Source organism: Oncorhynchus tshawytscha, linkage group LG30 (genome assembly GCF_018296145.1).
Source record: "Oncorhynchus tshawytscha isolate Ot180627B linkage group LG30, Otsh_v2.0, whole genome shotgun sequence".
Classification (NCBI taxonomy): domain Eukaryota; kingdom Metazoa; phylum Chordata; class Actinopteri; order Salmoniformes; family Salmonidae; genus Oncorhynchus; species Oncorhynchus tshawytscha.
The window spans coordinates 35,196,125-35,221,052 of record NC_056458.1 but is presented as its reverse complement, the minus strand read 5'-3'; the positions used below and the strand labels follow the sequence as shown (position 1 = coordinate 35,221,052).

The 24,928-nt window shown below is 41.4% G+C and overlaps 1 protein-coding gene across 2 annotated transcripts; it reads right to left on the bottom strand.

The window, feature by feature from the left end:
* LOC112228347 (myelin protein zero-like protein 1) lies at window positions 1–19,805 on the bottom strand. Of its 2 annotated transcripts, none has more exons than XM_042309200.1 (6): window positions 19,539–19,805; window positions 14,058–14,230; window positions 11,418–11,631; window positions 11,002–11,131; window positions 3,998–4,118; window positions 1–1,837 (listed from the first exon to the last, which is right to left on the bottom strand). In XM_042309200.1, exons 1-6 carry the CDS (start codon window positions 19,609–19,611, stop codon window positions 1,736–1,738), a joined length of 813 nt encoding a protein of 270 aa, XP_042165134.1. In that variant the 5' UTR covers window positions 19,612–19,805; the 3' UTR covers window positions 1–1,735. The 2 variants fall into 2 exon arrangements, with proteins under 2 accessions (XP_042165134.1, XP_024249359.1); XM_024393591.2 differs by having other exon boundaries at window positions 4,010–4,118; window positions 19,539–19,800.
* Window positions 19,806–24,928: the final 5,123 nt, after the last annotated feature.

Below are 24,928 nucleotides of genomic sequence, written 5' to 3'. Positions count from 1 at the left end.
AAAAATTAAATCATATAGTGCATGTGGTCTTTGAAACGCAGGACATAGTGCATGTTTTGCAACATAAGATATATAAACAAGCACCAAATTACACATGCTAATATCGCTACTCAACAACTACTACACAAATATACTAATACTGCACAAGCACGAGGCCGCAAGAAAAGCGCCAGCATTTGATTCATTTTTAGGAATGTAGACTAACAATTACTTTTGCAGGACTAGTGGATGAGGCAGCTTTGGAAAACAGGAATGACACCTCCTCTAGCTCTCGTGTGATCAGAAGCATTTTGTCAACTGCAAAAATATACAGTTAAAAACACTAAAGCGCTACCCACTGGGCACAGATGTCACGTCAACATCTATTCCACATTGGTTCAATGTAATTTCATTGATTCAACCAGTGCCCCCAGTGGGTAAAGAACGAAAGGATTTTTAAGACGTGACAGTGTGAAGTATAGCATCAAGACAGAGCACCAGCCATGCTTTTTCAAATTAGTTGACAAAAATGACACACAATATCAAATTGGAATTCTGAAACACATAATTGATTATTTTGTTAAAACACCAAGAGATACTACCATTGACCAGAAAGGAATGAATTACAGTAACAAGCTCTAAATCTTACATAGTTAACTATCCATATGCATAAATGTAGGTTGGGGTAAGACTACTGCATTCAAATATGGAAGGGATTAATACAGCATTTGAACTGATTATTAATGCATCGCTTCAATCAAACATGATTGAGAGTGAGTCATTGGAACAGAAACATTTGGCTTTTTAACGTAAAATAAGACTTGGAATGTCAACTTTCTTATATTAAAGCACAGTGATATATCAAAGTAGTTTTGTTAACGGAAGATATTTGGTCCATTGCTTCTGAAAGACGGAAGAGAAAATTTGATGATATTATCTCACATGATCACGTCAAAGCTACATAATCTAAAACGGAAGTTAAAACTAAAATGTGTCAAATGTGGTTATTGCCATGATTAGTTGTGGTTAGTTAATAAATTACATGCAAACAGTGTATACATTTCTGTACAATAAAAACAATGTAAAAAATATAAATTTGTTTTGTATCATTGTTTCAGCTGAACAGTTCAGTTTCAAACCCAGTGGCAGGCAGTGTTTTAGTCATAGCTATAACAATGCAATGTTAAATTCTACAGCACAATAAACAAACTGTACACTGAAGTAATTTCACCAAGAAGCTTTCCATGGCTGTGTACCAGAGTGATATTGTATGGTGTTAACGTGATTGTTACCTTGTAAACATGTATACATGATTAGATGAAGGTAGCATGATTGCAGCCAAAACGGCAATGTATTTCAGGTATCCTATTCTATATCCAAACCCTATGTCTAAACCGTCAATTTAACATCCAAAATGTTGGACTGAGATGATTGTTAACATGTTATTAACCTGTATTGTAAAAAAATGACTTGAACCTATGTATTTTACAGTTACTAAGCATGCAGTTAATGTATTAAGTGTTTCTCTAATCTCTGTGTTGTATTGAAAGCATTGGTAGCATACATTTTGTATCACACACATGAACATGCAATAAATGCTTTCAGCAGACAAGGGTTTTTATGAGACAAAAAAAAATAGCATTCTAAACCGCATCAATCCCCCCCTGTATTTAAACATTCCCCACCCACCCACCCCAAAGCAGCGAGCGATGGTGGCCTTTCCCTTTTCGTCTCCAGTTCTCCCCCCACCCCCGTTTCAGTTTTTCCTTATGTCAGCGTAGACCACTGGCTCCATCTTGTGGAATGAGTTGGGGTTCTTGGTGCCCGAGTGATCCAACTGGGCGTATATCACCGGCCCCTGTTGTGATGAGCGGATGGATGGGTGGGGAGATATGGCAAAGGGGAAGAAGGAAAACAGTGTTAGTAACCATACTTGTTTCACTGGTTTAACTGTCAAGTTCAAATGGCCGTGGGAAACGTAAACAGCTGTGGGATTTAAGTGGGGACAACTGCAGATAACAATGCCAAATAACAAAGACATATCAAAGCAGTGTTGTTAATGGAAGATATTTGGCCCATTGCTTCTGAATGAAGCCAGATAAAGATAAAAGCCTGTAACAATGCCAGATTGTTGCGCAAAAGAAAACATGTTTTTTCTCCCATCTAGCACAGCTTGGGACTACATCTGGGCTGTGTGAGTGTGTTAGAAGAAGAGGGCACCATTTTCTTCATGTTATCTTCAGGGTGTCATTTCTATCGACCACTGGGATCAAAGAATCACACACACAAAAAACTCAAAACATAGGGTGAAAAACAACACACATACAACGGCCAAGTACAGTACAGCTTCATGTTTTGACTGACAGTGAAATGTGGTGGCGTTAACCTAGCCACCACAGACCTGACCTAACACGTCTCTTAATGTAATGAGCGAGAGGCACATTTCAAGACTGTCCCTCACAAGATCAACAAACTAAACCAGTCGACCGCAAACAAAAGCCTCTCAGACACACAAAGATTAAAGGTTCTCCTTTTCCTAGACATAGGCCTACAATAGTGTTTGATAACATCATCAGAGGACTCCCATGAACTTTCATAAGCAATGCATGGCACCTTCATAGGCACTACATGAACATCTATACATGCTTATGTTACCTCGCCTCAGCTTTGCAAAACAGGATGCTGTGACACTCCAGCCAGTTGTTGACATAAGCATTTAGGGCTTAACCAGAATAATAGTGATCTCATGCATGACGTCATTCAGTGGTCACCAATCCTGGTCCTGGAGAGCTACAGGATGTGTAGACTTTTGTTTCAGTCCAGCACCAAAACACCTGATTCCATTCATCAAGGTCTTGATGATTTGTTGGATCAGGTGAGTCACTTCTGGGCTAGAACAAAAGCCTGCTCCAGGCCCAGGGTTGGTGACCACTGATTTAGTAAGTCTGTAGAGCAAGGGTATCCGCCTCCAGTACTTGATGGCAGCAATGTCTATGGGTCTCTCCCTTAGACTTAAAGGGACATTACACTCCAATGCTTGTCAGATGTTTTCAGACCTCAAGTTGTCTAACATCAAGATGAGTCCACATCCCATGCCATTGGTTTTGCAGATTCAGCTATGCTTCAACCCCAAATGGATGGAAAAGATAAGTACCGCAAATCTGGAACTTTAATGGCAATTATTTTTTCATTGATTTTGGTTAGAGGCATATAGCTGGACCTACACAACAGATTGTCTGGGACATAGACTACTTTCGGGGGTGAAAAAACATGACAAACTTGGATTTGAGTGTAATGGCCCTTTAAATGGATATTGGCAATGAGGCTCTTTATCTACTTCCCCAGAGTCAGACGAACTTGTGGATACCATGTTATGTATCCGTGTCCAGTATGAAGGAAGTTAGAGGTAGTTCCGTGAGCCAATGCTAACTAGCATTAGCGCAATGACTGAAAGTCTATGGGTATCTGCTAGTATGCTAGGGAGTGTGTCAACCTGTCTCATTCAGTAGGTTGAAAAGTCAACATTTTGTTACAATGTTCCCATTCCGAACACAACCCTGATTTCCAAAAATCAGAAAGATGAAAAACTAAAAAAGGTAGACAACCAGACACTAAAGCCATCAAAGAGATCAGCTTGAAATCCTGTTCCAGCGTTTCCCAAAATCAGTCCTCGGGACCCCAAGGGGTGCACGTTTTGTTTTTCGCCCCAACCACACAACTGATTCAAATGATCTAAATTTGATGATTAGTTGACTATTTGAATCAGCTGTGGACGGAGTTTGGGAAACCCTGGCCTATGCTGTAGTAGCTAGGTACTAGTCTGTTTTTTGTACTTATGGAATAGTCATGCAAAATGTTGACTTGACAATGACAGCAATGTAGTTGGCAGGAGCACAAATAGGTCTGGGAAAAGGCTAATGCTGTTGTGCATCTCAGCTCTAGTTAATTATTAGATCTCTTCCCCTGTTCGTGTCCCCTGGGAGACAGTGGGTGTGGATGGTTGGTTTGAGTCACTGACTGTAGCGCCTACCTGGACTGGGGCGGAGGGGCTGCTACACCTGGAGCCCTCCAAGCTGGATTCGTGCTTCTTCCCCCCCGCGCGTGTGGGGTGGGAGCTCACACTCGCCACTGAAGTGCAGCTAGATTTTGCACCGGGGGAGGGGTTTACGAATCCGAGGTTTGTTTTGTGCAGTTCAGGAAGCGTTGGTGCACAGAGAAATGGGCGACATGGACACATACAGTAAGACATGGTAGACAGATACAAATGCAAATGAGAGATGGGCAGATTCCACATGAGTTATGCTGCACATTTTGAGATGACTGCTCCAAGTGGCTGGGAGGAGAGGTTGGCAGGAGTGACATACATGGGCAGAGGCACTGTACTGGAAGATTAACAAGGCATGGATCTGTATGGGAACAAGGAGCTGATGCTTATAAATACAGTTGATCAGTTACTGCAGCTTTCCAAAAAAACTAAGAAACAGCATTAACGTAGCAAAAAAACTCTGACTTAAAAATAGTTACTATATCTAATAGACTGTGACAATCGATTGGTCAATAAGAGAAGAAATAAAGTGGATTAGGAAAAAACAACATTCTCCACCCCAATGAGATAACGATGTGATCACCCACTTGAAAGATTAGTGTTGTATGTTAGTCATACCAATGTCAATCAGTGGTCCAATAAACTCACGTATTTTTTGGTCTCTTGGTTGTTTAACATTTTTATAAAAAGTCATATTGTCAATGTAATACTATCTTATATTGTACATAACTGTTCTGTACTTCTGTCATGTATTTGATGTTTTATGCAACAGTAAATGGGGATCCTAATAAACAAAACTGAAGCGCAAACATGGCACTCTCCAGAAGCAAATGTTGGCGCTGGTCAATACTAAATAATAGGGTCCGGAGCCTGCTGGTTTCCATTCTACCTGATAATTATACGAGTCCCTGATTCAAAGGGAACAACGAAAAAAATGTAGTGGAATTGGCTTCAAAGTCCAGAGTTGAGATTGAGGGATAGAGGATCCGTTCCCCCCTGTAATATTACTTATTGTTGTCTAAATGTAAAAACTGATCCTAGACTAGCTATCTTACTCGAGACATGTGTCCAGTGACTTCATAAAGTATTCACACCCCTTGACTTTTGCCAAATTTGGATGTGTTAAAGCCTGAATTTAACATTGATTAAATTGAGATTGTGTCACTGGCCTACACATAATACCCCATGCCAAAGTGGAATTGTGAAATGTCTTGAGCCAAAGTAAGCCTAAATAAGTCCAGGAGTAAACATTAACTTACTCAGTCATAATAAGTTGCATGGAAACCGAGTTTAACTTAATTTTTGACTGCATGCCTCATCTCTCTACCCTCTACCCCATACATACAGATCATTTTAAGGTCCCTCAGCTGAGGTGTACATTTCAAACACAGATTCATCAAAGACCAGGGAGGATTTCCCCCAAAAATGATTTCAACATGCATGCTGTTTGCAATCGGGCACTAAAGTAAAACTGCAAAAAGGAAATTAACTTTATGTCCTGAATACGAAGTGTTCTTTTTTGGGCAAATCCAACACATCACTGATTAACTCTTCAAATGTTCTATCCTGGTGGTGGCTGCATCATGTTATGGCTATGCTTGTCATCAACAAGGACTTGGGAGTTTTTTGGGATAAAAAGAAAACAGAATAGCTAAGCACAGGCAAAATCCTAGAGGAAGACCTGGTTTAGTGTGCTTTCCAACTGACACTGGGAAACAAATTCACTTTTCAGATGGACAATAACCTAAATCACAATAACAAATACAGTTGAAGTCAGAAATGTACATACACCTTAGCCAAATACATTTAAACTCAGTTTCACAATTCCTGAACTTAATCCAAGTAACAATTCCCTGTTTTAGGTCAGTTAGGATCACCACTTTATTTTAAGATTGTGAAATGTCAGTATAATAGTAGAGAATTATTTATTTCAGCTTTTATGTCTTTCATCACATTCCCACTGGGTCAGAAGTTTACATACATTCAATTGGTATTTGGTAGCATTGCCTTGACATTTTTAAACTTGGGTCAAATGTTTTGGGTAGCCTTCCACAAGCTTCCCACAATAAGTTGGGTGAATCTTGGCCCATTCCTCTTGACAGAGCTGGTGTAACTGAGTCAGGTTTGTAGGCCTCCTTGCTCGCACATGCTTTTTCAGTTCTGCCCACACATTTTCTATAGGATTGAGGTCAGGGCTTTGTGATGGCCACTCCAATACCTTGACATTTGGAAGACCCATTTGTGACCAAGCTTTAACTTCCTGACTGAGGTCTTGAGATGTTGCTTTAATATATGGACATCATTTTCCATCCTCATGATGCCATCTATTTTGTGAAGTGCACCAGTGCCTCCTGCAGCAAAGCACCCCCACAACATGATGCTGCCAACCCCCATGCTTCAGAGTTGGGATGGTGTTCTTCGGCTTGCAAGCCTCCCCTCCCCATGGCTGCGCCATGGCCCGTCAAACATAACGATGGTCATTATGGCCAAACAGTTCTATTTTTGTTTCATCAGACCAGAGGACATTTCTCCAAAAAGTACAAACATTGTCCCCATGTGCAGTTGCAAACCGTAGTCTGGCTTTTTTATGACAGTTTTGGAGCAGTGGTTTCTTCCTTGCTGAGCGACCATTTCCTCCAGCATCTTCACAAGGTCCGTTGCTGTTGTTCTGGGATTGGCACTTTTCGCACTAAAGTACGTTCATCTCTAGGAGACAGAACACATCTCCTTCCTGTGTGGTATGATAGCTGTGTGGTCCCATGGTGTTTATACTTGCGTACTATTGTTTGTACAGATCAACGTGGTACCTTCAGTCGTTTGGAAATTGCTCACAAGGACGAACCAGACTTGTGGAGGTCTACAATTCCTTTTCTGAGGTCTTGGCTGATTTCTTTTCATTTTCCCATGATGTCAAGCAAAGAGGCACTGAGTTTGAAGGTAGGCCTTGAAATACATCCACAGGTACACCTCCAATTGACTCAAATTATGTCAATTAGCCTATCAGAAGCTTCTAAAGTCGTGACATCATTTTCTGGAATTTTCCAAGCTATTTAAAGGCACAGTCAACTTAGTGTATGTAAACTTCTGACCCACTGGAATTGTGATGCAGTGAATTATAAGTGAAATAATCTGTCTGTAAACAATTGTTGGGAAAATTACTTGTGTCATTTACAAAGTAGATGTCCAAACCAAATTGCCAAAACTATAGTTTGTTAACAAGAAATTTGTGGAGTGGTTGAAAAACAAGTTAATGACTGCAACCTAAGTGTATGTGAACTTCCGACTTCAACTGTATATACTGGAGTTGCTTACCAAGAGGACATTGAATGCTCCTGAGTGGCCTATTTACAGTTTTGGATTAAAAATGGCAAATCTTGAATATGGCTGTCTAGCTATGATCAACAACCAACTTGATATTTTAAGAATTTTAAAAAGAATGTGCAAATATTGTACAATCCAGGTGTGCAAAGCTCTTAAAGACCCAGAAAAACTCAGCTGTAATCCCAGCCAAAGGAGATTCTAACATGTTTTGATGTGAATACTTATGTAAATTTAATTGAACAAATTTGCAAACATGTCTAAAAACATGTTTTCCCTTTGCATTAGGGGGTATTGTGTGTAGATGTGTGAGAAATAGGGCTGTTCACTACAAAAAAAACAAAACAATTGTTTAACCGAGTCTGTTCTCTCAATCAATTGGTCAAAATTTTTAAGAGTGTATTTTTCCATATATAGACACGCCCTATGTTTGAACATAATCAACTATATGTAGACTACTGAGCTTATCTGATGCTTTAAGCAATGCGATTAAAAATAAGGACACACAAATTACTAAAGAGGGTAGCAGAGATTAATATAGCCTGTTCCCGACCCGACGCTCCTGAAGTTGCCGGTAATAGGCTACACCAGCTGTTGGCAACCTTTTCCATTTGGGAAGTAAATCGGACCATTTCTACTGATCTGCGTGTCAGTTATGATTTTCATGTTACAGTTTAATTTATAATAAAGTCTTCAGATCTCAAAATCAATGTCATGTGGTTAATCAAAATTCTATCTAAATGACAATACAAATCTAAAAGTAACTTCTATTGCCAGCATGTAAAAATAGCCTACATAAAGCCAACAAATAAAAACATTGCAGCCTGCAGCTATAAAATATCATGATAAAAATAAATATACTATAAATCACATTGCTCCGCATGGCCTGTCTGCAAGGAACTTGAAACATTGTATCAACTAGGTCCGGCCAAATGCTCATGCTAGCAAACTTGCAACATAGAAAATATTCTGGGCCCTCACTCGTGATCTCGGGACAGACACAGATGTAGGCTATTTGAGCATAAGTAATCAGGTAGGCCTATTTTATGACGTTTCCACCGGATCAAAGCATTACATTTTTGTGGCTATTGCAAGGGAGATAGCTGGAAAGATTTTTCAAATAGGCTACATTGAGGAAATATTGTCAGCTCCACAGTGATGGTGAGTTAAGATAATCAGAAATCCCAAAATGGGCACATCCCAAAATGGGCACATTTATAAGCCTACATTTGTGCGCAGGGCAGGTAGCCTAGGCCTACTTCTATGCGTAATCAGGTGTGTCTCCTTACTCAAGGTCGACAGGAGCGCTCCAAACAAAAGACAATTAATAAATTGACAACTCGTAAATTGTCACATCCTGGCCATAGAAAACCTGTATTTTCTATGGTAGAGTAGGTCAGGGCGTGACTAGGGATTTTAGTCTAGTTTATTATTTCTATGTTGGGGTTTGTGTATGACTCCCAATTAGAAGCAGCTGGTAATCGTTGTCTCTAATTGGGGATCATACTTAAGTTACATTTTTCCACCTGTGGGTTATGGGATATTGTTTATGTTTAGTTGCCTGTTAGCACTGCATTGTTAGTCACATTTCATTTATTCTTTATTGTTTTGTTTTTTCTAAGTTTCACTGTCTAAATAAATATGTGAAACTCTACATACGCTGCAGCATGGCCCGTCTATACTAACGAACATGACATAAATTAAATAAACCAAGTTTAGCCTAGGTTGTGCGCTTTGCAAACAATGTGTTCACTCCTACAATGACAACGGTAAACCAGTAATAATAATAATAAATTGAATGCATTAACAGAAACTAACGTACCCAAACACAGTGTAGATGAGAAATTGAGAATTTACAATAAATGTACTACTGGTAATACTGGTGTGCCATCCGAGGCCTCCACAATGGATTAGCCCACTAAGACAGGCGTGAATCAGACAGGTGTCTCATGTCCCATAACTGTTTTTACATATATTTGCTACTGCTCGACTAAAATGTATCTTGGTCGACCAAACGGGGTCAGCCCTAGTAAGAAACCCATTTTGAATTCAGGCTGTAACACAACAAATGTGGAATAAGTCAAGGGGTATGAATATTTTCTGAAGGCAATGTATATTGTTCAGGAGGTAGCGTTAGAGGAAACAGGAGAGCCATATGACAGTGAAACAGAAGAGGAAGGGGTTAGTGGTCAGTAATGGATGAGTGACATGTGAGTGGCAGACAACGACATGAACGTTAGATGACAAGCCAAGCTTAACGGCACACCTATTTTTAAAAAATCCGTCACGGTGGGCATTGACAGAGATCTTGGAAAGCAACATCTCTGGTCTTTTGACGTGCGACATCGTTGTCAATTGAGTCGTGCGACACTCTCGAATTGAGTCTAGAAGATGGATAGTTTTTTTTAACACTGCAATCAAAACTATCTGTTTGAATATAATGTGATATGGAAAAAAAATATAACACCTTGGTGTTTTATACCCATTAAATCATTGCATCTTAAGGGTGTTTTCATAATTGTACTATTCCGTTAGTCAGCACCCCTACTTATTTGGGTGTGCGTCAAATCATGCTTAATATTAGGCCTAGGTCAAGAAAAACCTTGTAACTAATCATGTGAATCAGAGCGAAGAGAGAGCAGTGTCTACGCTTGGCATTTAGCCACCCTCTAAACACCTTCTTGTCGGAGATAGCATGACTTCCTCCACTCAGGTCTCTAATGGTAAACCTGGAGCACCCATTTGAGCTAAGCAGATCTGACACCTACTAGGTCAGTAAATAATTCATCATGGTTATAGGGCATTTACAAGTACCACTGGTACAGTCTAATCCCACATAGCCAACACACACACTGGAAAATCCAGTCGAGTCTGAGTTTTAATGAATATATAATAATAACAACATATGCCATTAAGCAGGCGCTTTTATCCAAAGCGACTTACAGTCAAGCGCACATACATTTTTTTACGTAGTGGTGGTCCCGGGAATCTAACCCGCTATCCTGACGTTGCAAGCTCCATGCTCTACCATTGAACGTTATTTCCAACACAAAATGTTTTCATAGAAAACATGTTATTTTCTATTCCAAGAGAGAGGACACATGCGACAATAGCAGCCATTGTAACTCAGCCCCCATAACCCATGCAGTGGAGTTAGGGCTAAGTGTTATGGTCTGATGACTAAGAACGTTAGTGTGTGTGTGTCAGTTGGTGACTCAGAGACATGCCAGGGGGAGAGGTCAGGAAGAAGAGAGATTCAGGCAGGCCCCACAACCAAAGAGGCCATGAAAACATTTGTTGAAAGTAGAGCTCCATTCACTGCAAGGGTTGCTTTCAGAAAAAGACAACTATGAACATCTGATACGTAATTTCTGAGATGCAGTTCATTTTGATTGACCTCATCAAGAGCCATTAACTGCATGCAGTAAACTGGTTTTTGACAGAGCCGAGTAGTCTTTGCACACAAAACATATCACAACGATAGAACGGTTTCCGGTGTGATTTCATTTGTTTCATCAAATATTTAATATTGCATTTATTGATGCCCCCTAAAATACTCTACAGATACTGATGGTCAGGTGTAATGATTGATACTGACCAACGTCCAGATATTAAAGTTATCTACTACCCTGATGGTTATACAAGGGAGGATGCCTTACCCTTCGTATTCATGACTGGTTTGATGCCTCTTGATGATCAGGCAGGTAACAACAGCGATGAGAATGAGCCCGATGACAGCGCCACACACGGCGCTCACTATGACAGCCGTGCTGTTCTGAGGGAGAGACTCTGCAAAACAAGGCAACGTAAGCATTGAAAGATAATTGTAATGTTGTATGACAAAGTCACAGCTGTGCCAATACTGCCAGTTCAATGTTTGAGGCATTATATCAGTGTTAAAATGCTTAATCTCTTGTATGGGTGTTTCTTAACCCTTGGTTATTAAGATATTGTTAATCGCTCAGTTGGCAGTTTTTATTCCAAGTCATCCTTCAATGTGAGAGAGCATGGTCACTTCCTACTGAAAATTGACTTGAGTGTTGCTGTACTGTTGTGAATCCATTTGCAAGTTTACCTTTGATGACGACTTTGAGCTGTGTCTGAGCGGCGGTGACAGATATGTCAGGCGGGTTAATCACGGCACACGAGTAGGTGCCGTTGTCGTTGAACTGCGCCTCAATTAAATGGACAGAGGCGTCTTTTTTGTTCAGATCTCCCGCCCATTTCACCCTGTCTTTGAATTGAGCCACGCTCCCTGGGTAGTGCTTGCCAGAAGTGTAATAGAAAATCTAAAATAAAAAAAATGAAAAAAAAAAGACAGAAAAAAATGATATAAGAATGACTTAAAAGAGAAAATATATCGTTGAAGAATTGCACACAATGTCAGAGTCCGAAATGGCACCCTATTCCCCTTATAGTGCACTACTTTTGACGGTGCCCACGGGGCTCTGGTCAGAAGTATTATACTAGGCTATATAGGGAATAGTGTGCCATTTGGGACATAGCCATTGGCTAAGGACTCATTACAGAAATGGGAAAGACAAGCAAACAGGTTTAACCATTGTAAGCTTATGGCTTACCTACATCACTGGGCACTTTTGCCAAGCAACAGCAAATCTTCCCCTGATACTCTGTATTATGTTCGTATCTGCTACTGTACCAAACTGATGGCTGATTTTGTTTAGCGTGTACATGACAGGTGGATATCCTCAATAGTCAATTTGTTTAAAAGATGGGAGGGACAGATAGCTGTGTGGACTAGTGTCGGTGACTCCCTCTCCAACTGAACACTGTTACGAGGCCGAATACAAGTGCATCATTACGAGCAAGATGAGCCAGCTAGCTAGATCTCTAGTGGAGGGAAATGGGAATAGGGGTAAAAGTTCTCCTTCTTCCTGCCATTTCCATACAAATCCCAGCAATGCAAAAACTACATTGCCTTCAGTAATTATTCACACCTCCTGACTTTTCCCACATTTTGTTGTGTTAAATTAAAAATGGGATTTTTCTTTTTTGTCAACAATCTACACAAAATACTCTGTAATGTCAAAGTGGAAGAAACATTATTCTTTACAAATGTTAGAATTTGTTAAGTATTCAAACCTGTAAGTCATATATATATATAAGCTCTGTCAAATTGGTTGTTGATCATAGTTCGAAAGCCATTTTCAAGTCTTGCCATAGATTTTCAAGCCGATTAGGTCAAAACTGTAATATTGGTACTGTAATCTTGGTAAGCATCTCCAGTGTATATTTGGCCTTGTGTTTTCGGTTATTGTTCTGCTGAAAGGTGAATGTGTCCCAGTGTCTGTTGGAAAGCAGACAACCAGGATTTTGCCTGTGCTTAGCTCTATTAGATTTATTTTTATCCTAAAAAAAACTCCCTTGTCCTTGCCAATGACAAGCATACCCATAACATGATGCAGCCACCACAATGCATGAACATATGAAGAGAGGAACTCAGATGTGTTTTCCCCAAACAACGCTTTGTATTCAGGACATTCAGTTAATTTCTTAGACACATTTTTAGCAATTTTACTTTAGTGCTTTATTGAAAACAGGGTGGATGTTTTGGATATTTTAAAATCTGTACAGGTGTCCTTTTCCCTCTGTCGATCAACTGTTGTTGATCCATCCTAGGTTCTCTTATCACAGCCATTAAACTCTGTGAAGTTTTAAAGACACCATTGGCCTAATGGTGAAATTCCTGAGCGGTTTCTTTCCTTTCGGCAACTGAGATAGGAAGGACACCTGTATCTTTGTAGTGACAGGGTGTATTGATACATCATCCAAAGAGTTATTGATAACTTCACCATGCTCAAAGGGATATTCCAGGTCTGCTTTTTTCTATTTTCTTTTACCCATCTACCGGCTACGAATGTTTATTTAATTGTTTTATTTCTGCCTTTTCTATTCCAGACATTCTGAAATTCACTAAAGCATATCATGTATGTCACTTGTGAGGCATTGGACAACCTCCCTGGTCTTTGTGGTTGAATCTGTTAGAAATTCACTGCTCAACCTTACAGATAATTGCATGTGGGGTACAGAGATGAGGTAGTCATTCAAAAATCACGTTAAACACTGTTATTGCACAGAGTGAGTCCATGCAACTTATGTGACTTGTTAAGCAAATGTTTGCTCCTGAACTTATTTAGGCTTGTCATAACAAAGGGGTTGAATACTTATTGACTCAATACATTTCAGCTTTTCATTTTTAATTCATTTGTAAAATAATACCTAAAAACTTAATTCCACTTTGACATTATGGAGTATTGTCTGTGTGTGTGGTCCAGTGACAAAATCTCAATTGAATACAATCAAGTTTAAAAGATATGACTTTCAAAATACAGAAATACAAAAAGTTGTATATCTTTTAAACTTTATTGCTGACATGAAACACATTTGGGACTATATCAACAACAGACTAATGAAACAAATACCAAATGATTGTTTTTGGGTTAAGTTGGGAGAAACATGAACTGGAAGGAGGCAGATGGTCAGGAAGAAGTTGCCTATAACATAACGCAACCCTCCTCAGGCTAATGTCCTTCCATTGGACCGGTCACAAACACACGCACACATACTCCCTAGGTCTTTTCTGTGGCAGTGGGCCTAGTAAGAGGAAAAATGTTGTGCTCGAACATTCCTTGTGGAAGATCTGAGAGAAACTTCATGGGAGTTGTTCATAGACCCAGAGAAAGTAATCACTTACGGAAACAGCGCTTCCGGGGTCGGATCCCGTTGGACGAAACGACCAGGTGACTGTGGCTGCGCTGCTGATCACTTCCCTGGACTTGAAGGAACACTTGAGGATCCCCGTAGTGCCATTCTCAACCAGCACCTCCGCCGGGGCATACAACTCTATGGCCGCTGTTAGATTTGTACCTGTTGATAAAGAACCAACATTTAGTTTGTTGCTTAATGTATTGAAAATTGAAAAGCTGGGAGGGCATTGGGGCTATATAATAGAGGTCGACTGATTATGATTTTTCAACGCCGATACTGATTATTGGAGGACTAAAAAAAGCCGATACCGATTAAGTCAGCCAATTTTATTTATTTGTAATAATGACAATTACAACAATACTGAATGAACACTTATTTTAACTTAATATAATACATCAATAAAATAAATCTAGCCTCAAATAAATAATGAAACCTGTTCAAATTGGTTTAAATAATGCAAAAACAGTGTTGGAGAAGAAAGTAAAAGTGCAACATGTGCCATGTAAAAAAGCTAATGTTTAAGTTCCTTGCTCAGAACATATGAAAGCTGGTGGTTCCTTTTAACATGAGTCTTCAATATTCCCAGGTAAGAAGTTTTAGGTTGTAGTTATTATAGGAATTACAGGACTATTTCTCTCTATACCATTTGTATTTCATATACCTTTGACTATTGGATGTTCTTATAGGCACTTTAGTATTGCCAGTGTAACAGTATAGCTTCCGTCCCTCTCCTCGCCCCTACCTGGGCTCGAACCAGGGACACATCGACAACAGCCACCCTTGCAACATCGTTACCATCGCTCCACAAAAGCCTCTGCAAGTGGAACAACTACTTCAAGGTCTCAGAGCGAGTGACGTTGCCGATTGAAACGCTATTAGCGCGCACCCCGCTAACTAGCTAGCCATCTCACATCGGTCACACCAGCCTAATCTCTGGAGTTGATAGGCTTGAAGTCATAAACAGCTCAATGCTTGAAGCACAGCGAAGAGCTGCTGGAAAACGCACAAAAGTGCTGTTTGAATGAATGCTTACGAGCCTGCTGCTGCCTACCACCGCTCAGTCAGACTGCTCTATCAAATCATAGACTTAACATAACACACACAAATACGAGCCTTAGGTCATTAATATGGTCAAATCCAGAAACTATCATTTCGAAAACAAAACATTTATTCTTTCAGTGAAAGGAATTGTTCCATATTTTATCTAACGAGTGCCATCCATAAGTCTAAATATTCCTGTTACATTGCACAACCTTCAATGTTATGTCATAATTAAGTAAAATTCTGGCAAATTAGTTCGCAACGAGCCAGACGGCCCAAACTGTTGCATACACCCTGACTATGCGTGCAATGAACGCAAGAGAAGTGACACAATTTCCCTAGTTTAATATTGCCTGCTAACCTGGATTTCTTTTAACTAAATATGCAGGTTTAAAAATATACACTTCTGTGTATTGATTTTAAGAAAGGAATTGATGTTTATGGCAACGATTATGCTTTTTTCGCAAATGCGCTTTTGTTAAATCATCCCCCGTTTGGCGAAGTTGGCTGTCTTTGTTAGGAAGAAATAGTCTTCACACAGTTCGCAACGAGCCAGCCGACCCAAACTGCTGCATACACCCTGACTATGCGTGCACAGAACGCAAGAGAAGTGACACAATTTCCCTAGTTAAAAGAAATTCATGTTAGCAGGCAATATTAACTAAATATGCAGGTTTAAAAATATATACACTTGTGTATTGATTTTAAGAAAGGCGTTGATGTTTATGGTTAGGTACACATTGGTGCAACGACAGTGCTATTTTCACGAATGCACTTGTTAAATCACCAGTTTGGCGAAGTACGCTATGATTCAATGATAAATTAACAGGCACCGCATCGATTATATGCAACGCAGGACAAGCTAGATAAACTAGTAATATCAACCATGTGTAGTTCACTAGTGATTATGTTAAGATTGCTTGTTTTTTATAAGATACGTTTAATGTTAGCTAGCACCTTACCTTGGCCCCTTGCTGCACTCGCATAACAGGTAGTCAGCCTGCCACGCAGTCTCCTCGTGGAGTGCCATGTAATCGGCCATGATCGGTGTCAAAAAATGCAGATTACAATTGTTATGAAAATTTGAAATTGGCCTTAATTAAAATCGGTCGGCCTCTACTATATAGCCACTTAAATGTATAGCTTACATCAAAGCCTTGATACTTTATAGTTGCTAGGCTTAAGACATGTTCAGCTATCAGAAAACAAGGAAAGCCACATTTCCAATGAAATCAAATTTTATTGGTCAAATACACATGGTCATCAGAAGTTATTGCGAGTGTAGCGAAATGCTTGTGCTTCTCGTTCCGACAGTGCTGTAATCTAACAGTTCCACAACAACTACCTAATACGCACAAATCTAAGTAAAAGGGATGGAATAAGAATATATACATATAAATACATGGATGAGCGATGACTGAGCGGCATAGGCAAGATGCAATAGAGGGTATAAAATACAGTATATACATAAGAGAAGAGTAGTGTAAGATATGTAAACATTATTAAAGTGACCAGTGATCCATTTATTAAAGTGGCCATGATTTCAAGTCTGTATGTAGGCAGCAGCCTCTGTTAGTGATGGTTGTTTAACAGTCTGATGGCCCTGAAATAGAAGCTGTTTTTCGGTCTCTCGGTCCCAGCTTTGGGGCACCTGTACTGACCTTGCCTTATGGATGGTAGCGGGGTGTACAGGCAGTGGCTCAGGTGGTTGTTATCCTTGATGATCTTTTTTGCCTTCCTGTGGCATCGGGTGCTGTAGGTGTCCTGGAGGGCAGGTAGTTTGCCCCCGGTGATGTGTTGCGCAGAACACACCACTTTCTGGAGAGCCTTGTGGTTGTGGGTGGTGCAGTTGTCGTACCAGGCCGGTGATACAGCCCGACAGGATGCTCTCGATTGTGAATCTGTAGAAGTTTGTGAGGGTTTTGGGTGACAAGCCAAATTTATTCAGCCTCCTGAGGTTGAAGAGGCGCTATTACGCCTTCATCACACTGTCTGTGTGGGTGGACCATTTCAGTTTGTCCATGATGTGTACGCCGAGGAACTTAAAACTTTCCACCTTCTCCACTGCAGTCCCGTTGATGTGGATAGGGGGGTGCTCCGTCTGTTTCATGAAGTCCACGATCATCTCCTTTGTTTTGTTGACATTGAGTGAGGTTATTTTCCTGACACCACACTCTGAGTGCCCTCACCTCCTCCCTGTAGGTGGTCTTGTTGTTGTTGCTTATCAAGCCCACTACTGTTGTGTCATCTGCAAACTTGATGATTGAGTTGGAGGCGTGCATGGCAACGCAGTCATGGGTGAACAGAGAGTACAGGAGGGGAGTGACCAGGAACCCTTGTGGGGTCCCAGTGTTGAGGATCAGCTAAGATGTTGTTTCCTTCCTTCACCAGGTAGCGGGCGGCCCGTCAGAAAGTCCAGGACCCAGTTGCACAGGGCAGGGTTGAGACCCAGGGCCTTAGGCTTAATGATGAGCTTGGAGGGTACTATGGTGTTGAATGCTGAGCTGTAGTCAATGAACAGCATTCTTACATAGGTATTCCTCTTGTCCAGATGGGATAGGGCAGTGTGCAATGTGATGGCGATTGCATTGTCTGTGGACCTATTGGGGCAGTAAGCAAATTGAAGTGGGTCTAGGGTGGCAGGTAAGGTGGAGGTAATATGATCTTTGAATAGTCTCTCAAAGCACTTCATGATGACAGAAGTGAGTGCTACGGGGCAATAGTCATTAAGTTCAGTTATCCTTGCCTTCTTGGGTACAGGAACAATGGTGGCAATCGAGAAGCATGTGGGGACAGCAGACTGGGATAGGGAGAGATTGAATATGTCCGTAAACACACCAGCCAGCTCGTCTGCGCATGCTCTGAGGATGCAGCTAGGGATGGCGTCTGGGCCGGCAGCCTTGCGAGGGTTAACACTTTTAAACATCTTACTCACGTCGGCCACAGAGAAGAGGCCCGCAGTCCTTGGTTGTGGGCCACATCGATGGCACTGTATTATACTCAGTGGGCAAAGAAGGTGTTTAGTTTATCTGGAATCAAGACATCGGTGTCCGTGACTGGTTTTCTTTTTGTAGTCCGTGACTGCCTGTAGACCCTGCCACATACATATCGTGTCTGAGGAGGGCCTTGTATGCATTGCAGAAGTTAGAGTAGCAGTGATCCAGTGTATTGCTCGCATGAGTGCTACAATCAATATGCTGATAGAATTTTGGTAGCCTTGATCTCAAATCTACTTTGTTAAATTCCCCGGCTACAATAAAATGCAGCCTCAGGATATATGGTTTCAAGTTTGCATCAAGTCCAGTGAAGTTCCTTGAGGGCTGTTGTGGTATCGGCTTGAGGGAGGATATACACGGCTGTGACAATAACCGACGAGAATTCTCTTGGGAAATAATATGGTCGACATTTGATTATGAGGATTTCTAGGTCAGGTGAACAAAAGGACATCAGTTCCTGTGTGTTGTTAGGATTCGTGAGTCGTTAATCATGAAGCATACACCCCCGCCCTTCTTCCCAGAGAGATGTTTATTTCTGTTGGCGCGACATTTGCTTCTTAATCTATGTTGTTAACTAGATTGGCATAGGTAAATTTGGGTTAGTCATCAGAGTTCTGTACCTATTTGGCAACATCTTCTCCATTTATAAAGAGCCAGGTCAGGGAGGAAGGCATGCAGTGTGACAAAAACATGCTGACAGCATAGAATGCAATAATAAAACAGGTGGACCCTTTCCCTTAAAGCCTTTGAATTTCAACCCAACGCAGACTGGGCAAGCAACACACAAATGGAAACCAAGTCCATTGGAAGCAATATTATTGTTGTATCTCAAAAAGTGTAGTAGACCACAAATGATGCGCTACAATAATCATGTCTCAGATTTGATAACTTCTTATAAAAAAAATCAAATGAGCTAAGTAAAATATGTTCAACTTGCTGTCCACAGACTATGAATCCGTCATATTTAACCAATAAGTTGGTCAATTCTTACACATCATGACAAAACAATAGATTCAGAAATGTTTAGTTAATTATGTGAACAACACGTGACACGTTTCACAACAACAGGCGCTTCCTCGCGTCTCTGTGTATTTTGATATTATTTGGTTTTATGTTAGGTAGCTAGGTTAGCATTCCTAGCTAGCTACCAACAAACTAAGCTAACCAGACCCTAAGTCAAGAATGTAACTAGCTAGCTAACTGGCACTCTATAGTTCATAGATACATTACACACATCTTGATTTGAAATACGACTATCGTACCAAGTCACGCACAACTAGCTAACTATCGTCTATTTAGCTAGCCAGTTAACTAATGCATAATTTGCTAGCGGCTAGTTAGCATGCAAACTACTATAGCTACTGGCTAGCTAACAACTATAGCGATCATGTTATTAGCTTCTTTTAAAAGGTATACAGTAAGTTACTTACCGGAAAAGAGACATAACGTTATTCCATATAGTAAAACACAATTGCACGCGAGGTTTCTCCTCCTTAGCTCCATAATTTAGAACGCATCAATATCTCCCCCTCCCTGTTTTTTGGTCCAACATTAGCCAACGTTCAGCTGCTCAAAGCACCCTCCTCCTGTGTGTAAAAAAAACACACACAGGAAAACGCACTAGCATGACTGGAAAGACGATGACATATAATGTGCACTCGATTTATCTCACGCGGAGCACCAGACGGTAAAGTTGGTTTAAAATCCCATGCACCAAAGTGGAAACACCACATTCGCACGTGATCTGAAGTAAATAGAGTTGACCTTCTCCCACATTGATTTATTGGCAGTCATCTCAGTTCCAATGATGAAACTATGTAATCATTAATTAATTACAGTTAAAGAAAATCAAGTTCGAGAACATGGAAGAAGTTCGACATTACATACATTTCCTGACGTGTTAAATGAAATATCTGGTAAAACTGCCATCCTGTGGGGACAAATGCATTACATTCATCCAGTTTTCAGTGGCCTCAACAAGCCTGCAGCGATCGAGGCACCTCTGGAATCTTACATAGATTTGCAATATACTGTATATGCAGTGGCGATTTTAGCATGTAAATCATGGTGGCGCAAACTCAAAGCTACTACACAACACTAAACAAATCAATAATTGCACTATAACGGTGACAAACAGTTAGCCACTGATTCCTTCCAAACCACTCATTGTTGAATTTTCGATTTCAAACTTTTTGTGTAATGTTTATGTACCATGATACATTTCAAAAGTGCTGAACAAATCGTTATATTGACAACGTCCATCCTAACTCACTAATTTCTTAATCGAAATTACAGATTGTCTCTTATCCGCTCGTCGTTTGCTTATTCCATAGTTTGAACATCTCAATTGTCGGTAGAAACTACATTTGTTTAAGCATGTCCGCCATATCAGCTATGTTTGGGGGAAAAAGGCAGTAAATGAGGCTAAATTAACTGGTACCTGTCACGCCCTGACCTTAGAGATCCTTATTATTCTCTATGTTTGGTTAGGTCAGGGTGGGACTCAGGTGGGAAAGTCTATGTTTTCTATTTCTTTGTTTTGGCCGAGTGTGGGTCTCCAATTGGGGATCATATATAAGTTGTCATTTTCCTTTTGCGTTTTGTGGGATCTTGTTTTCTGTTTAGTGTCTGTACCTGACAGAACTGTGCGTGGTCGTTTTCACTTTTGTTATTTTGTTTGAGTGTTAAAAATAAAAAAATAAAAATCATGAACACTTTCCACGCTGCACTTTGGTCCTCTCCTTTCAACGAGAGCCGTTACAGAAGATCCCACCACCAAAGGACCAAGCAGCGTGGCCAGGAGGAGCAGGGATCCTGGGCCCGGGAGAAAAGAGAGTGGAGGACATCCTGGACCTGGGAGGAGGTAATGGCAGGGGACAAGACCCTGCCATGGAAGCAGGCGGAGGCAGCGAGTGAGGAACGGCGATGATACGAGGAGTTAAGACAATGACGGAAGCCTGAGAGACAGCTCAACAACAAAAAAAATGGGGGGAGGCACACAGGGAGATTGGCGGAGTCAGGGTTTAGACCTGAGCCAAGTCCCCGTGCTTACCGTGGGGAGCGTGTGACAGGTCAGGCACCTTGTTATGCGGTGAAGCGCACAGTGTCTCCAGTGCTCATTCACAGCCCGGCGCGCTCTGTTCCAGCTCCCCACAGTTGCCGTGCTAGAGTGGGCATTCAGCCAGGACGGTTTGTGCCGGCTCAGCGATCCTGGTCTCCCGTGCGTCTCTTCGGCCCAGGATATCCTGCGCCAGCTCTACACACGGTATCCCCAGTTCGCCAGCACAACCCAGTGTGGCCTGTTCCAGCTCCCCGCACTTGCCGCGCTACAGGGGGTATTCAGCCAGGACGCGCTGTGGCAGATCCACGTACCAGGCTTCCAGTACGTCTCCTCAGTCCGGTGACACCTGTTCCGGCTCCACATACGAAGCCTCCAGTGATGATCCATGGCCCGAAGTCCCCAGTGATGAGCCATGGCCCGAAGCCCGCAGCGACAATCCCCGGCACGAAGCCCCCAGCGACGGTCCCAGGCACGAAGCCCCCAGCGACGGTCCCCGGCACGATTTCCCCAGCGACGGTCCCCGGCACGACGCCCGCAGCGACGGTCCCCGGCACGGAGCCCGCAGCAACAGTCCCCGGCCCGGAGCCCCCAGCGACGGTCCCCGGCACGGAGCCCGCAGCAACGGTCCCTGGCCTGGAGCCGAAAATAAAAATCATGAACACTCCCTCTGATCTCAAGACACAGAGAACGATTGGTTCTAGTTTACAGGAACAGACAGTAAATAACAGCACCATATGTACAGGGCTGCTTGTACCACTGAGGATGTGGAAAGGTGATAGTGCTTGTGTGTGGTTGTCCTATAGAAGGAAGCAGAGTGCCGTTAATATCAGGAATAATATACAGTAATCACAGTGCCTTGCAAAAGTATTTATCCCCTTTGCATTTTTTCTGTTTTGTTGCAATACAACCTGTAATTTATTTGGATTTCATGTAATGGACATACACAAAATAGTCAAAATTGGTGAAGTGAAATTAAATAACTTGTTTAAAAAATGGCAAAAAAAAAAAATATGGAAAAGTGGTGCGTGCATATGTGTTCACCCCCTTTGCTATGAAGCCCCTAAATAAGATCTGGTGCAAACAATTTCCTTCAGAAGTCACATAATTAGTTAAATAAATGAATCTGTGTGCAATCTAAGTGTCACATGATCTGTCACATAATCTCAGTATATATACACCTGTTCTGAAAGGCCCCAGAGTCTGCAACACCACCAAGCAAGCGGCACCATGAAGACCAAGGAGCACTACAAACAGGTCAGGGGCAAAGTTGTGGAGAAGTACAGATCAGGGTTGGGTTTTAAAAAAATATCAGAAACTTTTAGCATCCCTCGGAGCACCATTAAATCCATTATTAAAAAAGGGAAAGAATATGGTACCACAACAAACCTGTCAAGAGGGCGGCCACCAAAACTCACGGACCAGGCATGGAGGGCATTAATCAGAGAGGCAACAAAAAGACCAAAGATAACCCTGAAGGAGCTGCAAAGCTCCACAGCAGAGATTGGAGTATCTGTCCATAGGATCACTTTAAGCCGTACACTCCACAGAGCTGGGCTTTACAGAAGAGTGGCCAGAAAAAAAGCCATTGCTTAAAGAAAAAAATAAGCAAGCATGTTTGGTGTTCGCCAAAAGGCATGTGGGAGACTCCCCAAACATATGGAAGAAAGTACTCTGGTCAGATGAGACTAAAATTTAGCTTTTTGGCATCAAGGAAAACGCTATGTCTAGCGCAAACCCGACACCTCTCATCACCCTGAGAACATGCTGTGGGAATGTTTTTCATCGGCAGGGACTGGGAAACTGGTCAGAATTGAAGGAATGATGGATGGCACTAAATAGAGGGAAATTATTGAGGGAAACCTGTTTCAGTCTTCCAGAGATTTGAGACTGGGACGGAGGTTCACCTTCCAGCAGGACAATGACACTAAGCATACTGCTAAAGCAACACTCGAATGATTTAAGGGGAAACATTTAAATGTCTTGGAATGGCCTAGTCAAAGCCCAGACCTCAATCCAATTGAGAATCTGTGGTATGACTTAAAGATTGCTGTACACCAGCGGAACCTATCCAATTTGAAGGAGATGAAGCAGTTTTGCCAAAATCCCAGTGGCTAGATGTGCCAAGCTTATAGAGACATACCCCAAGAGACTTGCAGCTGTAATTGCTGCAAAAGGTGGCTCTACAAAGTATTGACTTTGGGGGGTGAATAGGAATGCACGCTCAAGTTATCTGTTTTTTTTGTTGGTCTTATTTCTTGTTTGTTTCACAAATACAAACATCTTCAAAGTGGTAGGCATTTTGTGTAAATCAAATGATACAAACCCCCCAAAAATCCATTTTAATTCCAGGATGTAAGGTAACAAAATAGGAAAAATGCCAAGGGGGTGAATACTTTCGCAAGCCACTGTATAGAATGACATTAAAAGGGTGTCCCTGACACCACTTACCATATAAACTATAAAGGCATTACTATAAGTTTACTACACATAAAGGGCCTGATCTAAAGCACCACTAGGTGTCAGTGGTAACACATTAATGACTAGTGTATTACTTCATAACTGAATGGTGGAATCTCTCTGGTGTCTTGTGGGATTCAGTAAGAGTGGGGCATAATACTGAAGTAACATGCAATGGCGCCATTTTAGGCTTAACTAACTAATAACCACTAACTCTCATAACAGGACTAATATACTGAAAAGGCACACTTAAGTGCTATAACAACCTAAATAGTATACATAGGCATACACAAACATAATACATTGGGTGTATAATAACTCCTTTATGTAGATAAATAACTCCTATGACTGCGACCCGTTGTCCACTAATAACAGACTATGACAGACAGGTCGCGGTTGTTGTTTTTTCAGTCACACTGTGGCAGGAAAATAGATCCATGAAGTGAACATGGATCACTCTCAGCTTGAGTTCTGGTTAAGTAAATGTGAGGATGGCTCACCTAGGGAGCTCTACACTCACAATTACACTTAGTTCAGGACCTGAATGGGCATTCTTATGGAGAACTGAAATGTCTTAGTCAACCAAATTGAGATCAAATTCATCTGAAACTCTTGACTTGCTCTGGCTGCTCCCAGGGTTGGACGGGGCAGTGCATTTCCTCAAAGGGTGTCCCTGACAATTGGAAGATGAGCGAGATTTGAGAATCATCCTGCAGCGACGAGGAGGACACGGAAGGAAAGGAGAGTGTGGTGTTCTACCTCTTCGACTACCCCAGCAACATCTTGTCAGTCCCCGTGCCAGACCTGTCTCAGCTCACCCCCTCATGACACCTCTCAGGTAGGGACGGCTGGTTTACTAACAGACAAACAACTACTATACTTCTACAAGCATGTTTGTTTATTTGTCTGGATGGAGTTGTAGTGATAGCAACTTGATACCAAATATTGATATCAAATATAATTTTGCAATATCTTACCTAACCCAATCAGGCTCCATGAGTTCCATTTGAAGTCCTGGCCATGATGGTGCCTCCCCAAAACCTAGACAGAGTACCCTCCAATATCACAACAACTCCACCAGTCACCACAAAAAGTCAGTCCATCAGTAAATATAGGTCTAACTTTGTTAATTCCCTGACTAGAAGATAACTAGACACCCACTGACTTCACAAAGCCTCAAAGTGTTAAAGGTAATTATTACTGTAATATTGTATGGTACAACCTTGTAGCTAACTGGTTGTGTTGTCATGTGTGGCTGTCTCAGGCAGAGACTGAGCCATCTACAGGATAACCCCGTTGCTG

Excerpts from the sequence above, each read along its gene's own strand:
- LOC112228347 (XM_042309200.1), bottom strand. The coding sequence starts at position 19,611 with ATGGAGCTAAGGAGGAGAAACCTCGCGTGCAATTGTGTTTTACTATAT. Across the intron at positions 4,119-11,001 it reads ACCAGTCATGAATACGAAGG|CTGCACTTCAGTGGCGAGTG; the intron begins GTAAGGCATCCT and ends TGCAAAATCTAG. Across the intron at positions 1,838-3,997 it reads CAGTCCAGGTAGGCGCTACA|GGGCCGGTGATATACGCCCA; the intron begins GTCAGTGACTCA and ends TCATCACAACAG.